General features: G+C 36.3%; 1 protein-coding gene across 1 annotated transcript in view; it reads left to right on the top strand.

The window, feature by feature from the left end:
- Positions 1 to 10,121, top strand: part of LOC117120284 — a 53,833-nt gene that overhangs the window by 22,421 nt on the left and 21,291 nt on the right. The window contains exons 12-20 of the mRNA XM_033265297.1: positions 504 to 820; positions 1,837 to 1,981; positions 2,594 to 2,907; positions 3,688 to 3,835; positions 4,750 to 5,051; positions 6,236 to 6,380; positions 8,597 to 8,998; positions 9,206 to 9,325; positions 9,859 to 10,034. Coding sequence (XP_033121188.1) covers positions 504 to 820; positions 1,837 to 1,981; positions 2,594 to 2,907; positions 3,688 to 3,835; positions 4,750 to 5,051; positions 6,236 to 6,380; positions 8,597 to 8,998; positions 9,206 to 9,325; positions 9,859 to 10,034 — 2,069 coding nt within the window. The remainder of the gene's footprint in view (positions 1 to 503; positions 821 to 1,836; positions 1,982 to 2,593; positions 2,908 to 3,687; positions 3,836 to 4,749; positions 5,052 to 6,235; positions 6,381 to 8,596; positions 8,999 to 9,205; positions 9,326 to 9,858; positions 10,035 to 10,121) is intronic.

Genomic DNA, 10,121 nt, shown 5'->3' with positions numbered 1-10,121 from the left:
CAACAAAAAGTCACTAAATCGCGGTTTCCTGTCAAATAGTGGAAAATCGACGTATCACATGAAAATTCAATACGTCGGTTTCCTGTCCAAAACTGTTTTGCGACGATTTTAGTTTACGTTACGTCGATTTCACAACGCACCAGTCGTAATCGGTTTCCTGTCAAATCGCATTTTCTTACGATAAAACGACGTAATCGTAAGTAAATCTGCCTTCTTACGTCGACAGGAAACCAGGCTTTACACTCAATGCTTAAGCACGTCCCCGACGACCGACGCGATTCTATAGACAAATACAACGCCACGACGCACCGTTTTTAATCCATTTAGGCTGCCACCGACGGCGTCGTTCGTCTAGAGCTCACAGGAGCAGAGTTGGATTCATCTGCCGGCGGTCGTACGTCGACCGTCGTATGGCTCGCAGCGAGTGCCCGCTTTTAAACATGTGTTTTACGCCATCTGATTGGTTTTGATTTTTTTATCTACCATTTGAAATTTATTTGCAGATGACTGTCCTTTTCCAATCGGACTTGAGACTGGTAAGATTGGTGATCACCAAATATCAGCATCCTCTTTTATTGATGGCGCCCATTCACCCAACAGTGGACGCTTGAACCATTATCATGGGTGGCAAGCAGGGATCACTAACCGTGAGCAATGGTTTCAAATTGATTTTGATCAACGAATGATTATTACGGGTTTGATAATACAAGGAAGTGACAGATGTAATGTGGAAAAATTTATATTGAAATATGGTTATCCTCCTGAGGAAAATGAGAGCATAACTTTTTACGATTATGTAGACCAATCAAATAATGTTGAGGTATGTTCAATTTATATATTGTTATATAATTCATTTATATATTATTTGCTATAATGTTTTTGTGAGCCTGTTTAATAATAGACGATTCCACGTGTAGGCCTATATGCACAGGCCTACCTGCATTATATACATAGTATGTGTAACAAATCAAATAAGAATGAGCAATGTGATATAATTGACGTTTAACTAATGTGATTCATGTTCCAATTCTGATATTCCATATCTCTATATTTCACCTAAATATGTAACATGAGAATGAAAACGTCGAAGCCATTATTAGATAACTATATTTAATTTCAATTCATTGTATAAATATATAAAAAATATTAGGCCTATATGTACTTTTTACATATTATTAGATTCCAAAGTCGATTAAGTAAGCCTTTAAAACTCCAAACGAAGAACCACTTCTTAGAGATTTTTAGCAAAGCCCGACCACACCCTTGTATCATTTATTACCTTTCTAGTAGGCATACAGTGGCATACTTTGGACAAAATCTAATGGTGTATCTAAAATATGCAACTCCACCACTTTTTAAAAAAACGGAAATGAAGACCCGTTTTATGGTCGACTGTAACGTTTATTTAAACCAGTATTTTCTCTCTATACACATCGAGTTATATCTAATAAAATGCAATATTGCCACCAATTAAACTTGGTTAGTTCGCATGACGACATTCTGAAGCAATTGTCAACGTCACACGAGTTGAATTATTATTGTAAATTTATAATTAGACTGTAAACCAATATGGTTTCTCTATAAAAATCGAATTATATCTAATAAAATTATTGTAAAAATGCAGTTTGTTGTGATAAGTTGAAGCTACGGTTCCTACAAACAATACTAATGCAATATTACCAACTATACTTGAATAGTGCTCGCATATCGACTTTTTGAAGTAATTGTCAACGTCACACAAGTTGAATTATTATTAAATTCAACCAACGTATAATACTTTACTATTTAACTACAGTAGTTCATTAACTGGTTGTTTTTCATATATTTTTATTTTAGGAGTTTATGCTTTCTGATGGCGCAAATTGCACTAAAATATTTCGTTTAAATCCATACATTCATGCCAATTCAATACAAATAAATCCTATAGAGTGGTTTAATTGCATTGGACTAAGAATTGAAGCTCTTGGTTGCAAAGACAAAGGTTCGTATATATTGAACATTAATTTTTAGCACTAATTCATGTTTGTAAGTTTACCAAAAATGTAAATATATATAGGCCTATAATAAATGAATAAAGAAATTGTGTAATAAAATGCCTCTGGCGGGACTCGAACATGCAACCTCTCGTTGTCAAGGCGAGCGTCATAACCATTAGACCACGGAGGCTTCAGGGTTGAACAGATTCAAATACCACCAGATACACTCCATTACACAATAGGTACGGCTAGAAACAAGACTACATTCGTTGAGATTTATGCTACACGATGTATTATTATGTCCTTTATTCGAACACTGTATTTACCTTTCTTTGATGATTTATATATAATTTAACAGTGTTAACGGCTATCTTGATTTATATTGTATGCAGCTATTTGTTTAATTATAATATTGAATATGCGTAGAAAACATTTATGACATTTTTATCAATAGAGTCTGGCAAATGTATCCATTGTTCCCGAGTTTATACTGTGTCAACTAGATTAGAATATACAATACAAATATAAATCATAAAAATCATAATGTTTGGGAGTGGTTTTTTTTTTTATTGAACATAGTTCTTTTGATTTGGTGAAACATTTTTCTTCCGTTTTAGACGGATGTCCATCCACAGCTGGTTTATCATCTGGAGATATCCCTGATACGTCATTGACAGCATCGTCTACAGCGGATGTCGAACATGTTCCATCAGCTGTACGTTTGAGTAGTCTATCATATTCGGTAACTTGTTGGAGCCCGTTACGAACTGACAACCAGGCATGGTTTACTGTTAAAATCCCTCCGTCTAGTGTTTATGGCATTGTGATGCGTGGATGTGAAAGCAACCTATGGGTGGAGAGGTTTACTTTGAGCTATGTTGCTTATGAAAGTGATGAAACTGATGTACTGGACACACGTGGATTTATCAAAGTATGTGTTTTTTTTTTTCTTAAAAATACACTCATTATTCGTTAATGTATTATTATGTTTACTTGCAATGCTGTGGAAACTTTCATAATTGTTTTTATTGTCATTGTGTGCATTGTATTATTAAGAAACATTTTCGTTAAATGGAATATGGTTTTCGTTAAACTGCAATATTGTTTTATAATTTTATATAACGTTTATTCAGAATTTTGAGCCGATTATATTATATTGTTGATATGTTTTAATCTTGTAATGGGGTGTTCCATTTACAAGCATTATGTTTCTGGAATTTCCCCTTTTCTTTGACTGCTTAAGTTTTGTAACATTTTCTCAGATTATTGTATGATTTATTATCTATTGATGCTCAAAGGAAATTGTCATTGTCATTGTCATATTCAGCATTATCAATGTATTCCCAATTGTAATTTAACCCTATAGGCTTTTCTCAATATACTATATCGTGTTGCTGATGTTTATCTCTGTAACGTAGGCCTATGTATTATTGATTTTGTGAAAATCAATATTAATATTATTATAATCATTTTTATTAGTAGTAATATTGAAATACACACTATGTTATTGATGTTTCCAAGTTACGATGATGATTTTTTTTTCAATAATACTTCGAATTTGAATAGAGTAAATCTTAATAATTATGTCTGTCGTTTATAGCGCACAAATATAATATACTTAAAGTATATTATTTGATTTTGATTTGTTTTTTTGGTTTTTTTTGTTTAAGTTTTGTGTGTAATTATTAATATTTTTTTTTTTTGCTTTTAGGAATTTTCTGCAAATATAAATTCTTATGATTTAGCCTATATTGAGTTGGAAACACCTCTAATTAACATTGAAGCTCTCACTATTCATCCAATACAATGGTCTGACGGTATTGGGATGACCTTTGAACTAATTGCTTGTCAGTATGAGCGTAAGTAGTTTTCATTCCCATCATTCCATTCAGTGACCCCCGCTCCGCACCAATCAGACACCCATAATACTCTAGATGTCACCCAATAACGCTAACAGTGATTGGTCACGTTTGGCCACATGTTACATAGTGAGACAGGTGGAATGGTCAATACATGGGGTCCACTGATATAATATCTTACTTGTGTCTATTTGTCCGAATTGAGAGTGACTTCATGCTAGACGTGAGTCAACACAGGCACTCCAACTGCAAAAAAAACCATACAAACCCAGACACTGTAGCCGTAAGCCTTTTTCTTATTCAGGTCACAATTATTGTTTACTACTGTACGCATGATACATCCTCCATGGTTTACCAAACACAAACAGGATTACAAAAAACAACATAACAAACACACGAATATTATTTTGAAAATTACACAAGACTAAAACTTTTCAATGCTACGTTGTAAGTCTTTCTAAACCACAAACATTCAGGCATTCATCGTATTTCACAAACGTACATAAAGAATATGAAGTGGAGTTGTGTCTCAGTTATTCAGTGACAGCCCCACCCCCAGTCGCCCTTCAAAATCACGCTCAAATAGTTAAAAATCACCATAATTTGCGAGCTAGCGCCCACTCACCTTAATCATCGATCCCCCACTTCACCCTCTCCTCCCCACCCACCCATTTCAAGCCTCCCAGATACAACACTACAGTTATAGTAGATAGATACGCCGCTGTTTAATATTATTCGTAACGCAATTATGTTTGATGATTGTTTTGCATTACTGTATAATGTACAGTGATATGTTGTATGTTGTACTTGTATTCTATAATTTGTTATTTAGATCAGTCTGACAAATTTTCCTATCTTAACTTTCTATAGTAGGGTTTATTAAATTTTTATATTTTTTCTTTTGTCGATGACAGCTTGTGCAGAGAGATTAGGTCTTGAATCTGGTGCAATTACAGATGAACAAATTGAAATAGGGTGGTCAGGTACTACGTATGCGGGATCTCTCAGATTATACGGTGACGTATCTGATTTAAAAGGTATGAAATCGTCTCTAGTATATGGCTACTATAAAATCTCTTTACTGGACCTGTATTCAATACGTGGTACTATCACCCGAACAGTTGTTTCAGTATTGTCAGAACCAGTGATGTTCTGGATTGCATACAGATATACAAACGAAACCTTGACCTACCAAACAATAGATGGCAAAACAGAGGTATGTATTTGTCTATTTACATCCTTCTATTCATTGTTTGAATTCATTCCTTTCTTTCTATAACATACAGTACAAGTCCTTGATCATGGGCCTATATATAATCCAGTCATCATTTACAGAATTTTATCTGTTAAATATAAATTCAATATCACAGAAAAAAAAATCAGAACAATAAAATAAAACGAATGACGGAAGCAAGCCAACACCCGACAGTACTAGGCCTACTGAAAAAAAAAACTAGCATTTCTAGCTTGCTTTACTTGTTTCTTTCCTTCTTACTACTTCTTTACGTGGACGCGTCCGAGAAAGAGTGCATCGTCATGGGTCTTTTCACTCCTTTGATTCGGCAAGTCTGTTGTTCAGTGTTTTTTGCCACACAGCGGGCTGCACAGTCACCGTAGTTGAGTGATCTTCTCAGCTCTGGAAGTACGGGGACGTATCACACAAGGTAAATTAGAGATTACCTGATATTTGGCACGATGACAGTGACCAATCTGGATCGACATTGAGTGAGGATGGTTAAGGAATGCCATCGTAAATACCTGCTTTGGTTCTATGTTCGTGCCACAATATATTTTGAATCCTCACAAGTAAGCGGCATCAAGTCTACACAAGCTCTTCCTTTCAAAGAAAGCAAGATTTGTTAATGTTACTACCACGTGGTTATAACTTATTGCAGGCCTTCCAAGCTAGACAACTTCGAGACTGGAAGTCTGTTTTACTGTCAGGCTGCAAGACACGACCCAAGATAATGCTTTCTTCCTTGTGTATACTGCTTTGACATATCTAAGATTATAATAGAATGCTTTGACTTAACGCCAAGCTCCGGAAAATCGGGAATGGGTAATGAGATGCAGATTTTTGAATTGGCCTATTTAAAAACGGATAAGGTGGAAAAGAGGTTTTTTTTTGTCAAATATGCTTTAATTATGTCTTAGAAAAATCAGTTGTACAACATATCAAAACATGTTTTTCCTCCGGAGCCTGCCTTTAAGCCAGGGACTTGATGTGCCCGATGATGGTCCGTCGGTCGACGAGATTATATGGAAGAACACAACGGATCGTTTTTAATGGCGATCCGTTCAGAATGGTTGTACGCATGGTCGATACGACAAGTGAGTACCCGGGTTTTTACCTAGCTAGTATAAGACATCTTATTGATATTCATGCATTTGGTTTCCCAGATGTTTGTTGGAGGTGAACTTCAGTTCGTAGAAGTAACCAACTTGCTTGACCGGCCAATCATTACCAGTGAAATAACGTTCTACACATATGATGGAGAAGGCTTGTCTTCGTTACAATTTGAAGTCCTCGGTTGCTCACTCAGTGGTAAGTGTCATACCTTAGGTTATGATATGGAAGTTACAACCTCGACATTTATAGGCCTATCAGAAGAAAAAAAAAGTAACCAAAAAGAATACCAAAAGTACGTCGTCAAAATAAGGAATGTATGTATGTTTGGTGGGTGATCAGGGAAGGGGTTTGACGGCTACGCCTGTATCCCAGTGTGGTGCATGTAGAGCGGTGACATTCAGTCAGCATGGGGAAGGGCACTGTTGACGTAATGTAATTGCACCATAATGGATGATATCATACTTTTGATATTGTAATATAATTATAATTATATTACTATAATTGACATTAGGCATAAAAATAATTCCGGTACATAAAATGTTTTGTTGTAACAACAATCATCATGAAACATTAATTATATGTATCATATGCGACAAGATGCTAATTTTGAAATCAGTCAATCAATCAATCAATCGTTCAGTCAGTCAGTTGGAGTTACTTAAAGGTAGCATGTATTACTGGATTAAAGTTATCCTCGGTGCATTTAACACCGAAACAAAATCGATGCAAGCCCATACAGAATGAAAAAATGAAAGTACTGGGAATGGTTGATATAGGTCTAATAAATTACTTATTTAAATTATTGTTAGCCACAAGATATATGTATGTTTGAATGAGAAAAGGAAGCTTAAAGTGAACTTCTTAATTTCCGAGTTAATTATAATAATTATTGTGGAAACTCCATATAATACTTAGATAAACGCTAACAATGTAAATGGTACGTACTGGGAAATCCAGATAATGCCACAGGGGAATCACACGGAAGCCGTATTTTGTAGTGCACAATGATTGGAATACCTAACCTAATAACCCAAGCCCGTAGCCGGGGGGGGGGGGTTCGTTGGTTCGAACGAACCCCCCTTTTCATGAAGTGCGCTTTCAACAAAGGCTGGCTAACCTACACCTTGGGCCTAGCCTAGAGCCTCATCATAAAAAAAGAAAAATTTTGATTCCTAGATGGCCGGAAATGAGCTTTTCCGACTTCTGAGGAGTCTTTTAATGACCCGGTAAGTTCTTTAAAATTCAAGGTTTTCCCCCCTTGGGAAAAGGTCAGGTAATTTTATCTCATTCTTTAGGCCTATCATAGAGGGAAAAAAAATCAAAGACAGGCAATATATTATTATATTCCAACAACATTGAGTAGTTGGATATGTAGTCTTTCTTCCATGGATCGATGAACCGATAGGCCTGAAGAACGCACTTTCGTACATAAATTATTACGATGGAGAACCAAGAACAGTGTGTATAATTTATTTAGGCCTAATTGAAATCTAGATGGGCTAATCCTAGTAATTGTCTGATCTTCCAACCTATGCCTAGGTAGGTTAGCATGCCTTTTGTAAGCCAGGACCCAGTTGTATTTTGTACGTTTCTTCACAGAGGGGGGTTCGTCCGAACCCCTTGAACCCCCGCCCCCCGGATCCGCCACTATGGCAGGGCAACAGCAGCAGAGCGTATCGCCGATCGTCCCGATACGATCGTCGGCCACCAGCAAGCCTTCAAAATACTGTAATGTAAACAGAATTCCCTGGATTTCACTCAAACGATTCCCGTCCACCCGACCCCTTGCGATGTGCTTCTGCTTTGCCAACGTTGCGCACATACTCTGTGAACGCGTCCTACAGTATGATACAACTGAAAAGTGCTATAAGCCACAGTACTTCTTATTTCATAAAAAGAATAAAAAAGACAGAATAAACCATACTGGTTTCTTTGGAGTTTGTATCATGCTACTGTAGGCTCTTATTAAATTACCAGTACTGTAGTAAATTAGTAATTTTTTTTTCCTTTTTATCTTTGCCTAACTCAAAAAATTACCTCTTTAATATATACATTTTGTTGCCTCTCAAATTAATTAAATAACAACGGTAAATATCTAGAATGCTGGAGCTACCAGGGGTCGCCCACTGGACCCCAATGGGGGCCCTTGGCGGCCCCGGGCCCCCAGCCAATTATGGTGCTCTCTTCGTTCGCAAGTGCCCTTTCAGATTCAAAAAGAACCCCCCCCCCTCCATCAAAGTCCTGGCTACGGGCTTGTAACGGCCGCTCTAACTTGCCTCTGTAAAGACATAGAAACCTACATAGGCCTATATAACTGGCATGTTCAATATATTTAATTTTAATTAGGAAATCATAGTATACAAGTTCAGGGTCTATACTGTTGTGGACATCATATTTCTTCATCCTTACAGATGCTGGTCCTATGTGTACTGGCAATGACAGAGTAACAAACGATGGTTTCTGCTTTGGTACTGTTGAAAGTAGTGCTGCTACTGCATGCCATGAAATATTCTACCCTGAAGCCGAACCAGCTATTATTCGCTCGGAAGCTGAAACAGATTTTATTCGGAGATATACGGATCGTTTCCAACGGGCAGCATACAGCCTGTTTATTATCGGAGCGAATGGCAATATGGATGGTGATTTAGTATGGAGAGACTCTACACCAGTGCTGTACAACAATTTCATGGAGCAACCAGATCACATTGGTGAAAATGAGTGTGTTGCTGTTGATGGGCTTGATCGACAGGATTGGACTCTCTTTGACTGTGAAGATAATCTGTCGACAACTAGAGCAACGCTTTGCCAAGCAGGTACTTCATGTCTAGTAAATGTTAACAAAATAACATGGACTAATATTGATAACTTTGATAATAATCTGCTGATGATGATGGTAATGATAATGATGACAAAATGACCATGACGTCAATGAAAACGACAATGATAATGATAATGTTAATAATATAGTAATAATAATAATAATATATGTCATCACATTACTTTTTTTTCAATCATTCCAGATCTTGATGAATGTATACAAAGAGACATCTGTTCCTTTGACTGTGTGAATACACCGGGAAGTTACTACTGTATCTGTCAACCGGGCTATTACATTGGAAATGATGGAAGTACATGTGATGGTAAACAGTGTTCATTTTTCATTTAATTTATTCTCTCTGAACAGTAAAATAACAGTAAAACTCTGTCCAGACTATCAAATTTTCTTTGACAAAAAAAAACTCTTGTATGCCCATATATAGTGATGATGTGCCTACATATGGTCATGATGTGATGCCATCATGACCATATTTAGGTATGTCACATGTTATTGTCAAATAAAATTTTATAGTCTGGCCAGAGAAACGTTAACGATCAGAGAGAAAAAAGAATGTGTCAACAGCAATTATATGATTATTTGATGAAGTAATAGTCTAAACACATTAGTGTCGAATTGCGTGATTTGGTTTATAAATAATCTAACATTATCAGTGTCGAATGGTGTGATTGGCTTAATAATGATCTAACCACACACTATCAGTGTCGGACGGTGTGATTGAATAATGATCTGACCACACCAATGTTTTCGTGAAAAATATAGCCATTTTTTAGATAGATACTGTATAAAGAAAGTATGAAATTAAACATATATTTAAAAAAACTGTTCGATTTTAAGATGGTTGCAGGATTCTTAACGATGGTGCGGAAGTTGAATGGAGTCCGGTGACTGGCCCACTTGACCTTGGGGGCAGCATGTGCTATACTATTGTTAATGTAACAAATGAAGTGGATGCCTCAAGAATGTGTTCTCAACTTGATGCAGAATTGGCAGATAGTTCAGTTGCTGAACTTGTAAGTAAACTTAGAATATAATTATATAGGCCTACTGATAGAGTTATTAACATTAACGGCCTTAGACATAGTCTCTTATACACATCT

This window comes from Anneissia japonica, unplaced genomic scaffold (assembly GCF_011630105.1).
Source record: "Anneissia japonica isolate Jap-2015-1 unplaced genomic scaffold, ASM1163010v1 scaffold250_len512249_cov173, whole genome shotgun sequence".
In the NCBI taxonomy this organism is placed as follows: Eukaryota; Metazoa; Echinodermata; class Crinoidea; order Comatulida; family Comatulidae; genus Anneissia; species Anneissia japonica.
Note: the sequence above shows the minus strand (reverse complement) of the source record. Positions and strands in the feature narration are given on the sequence as shown.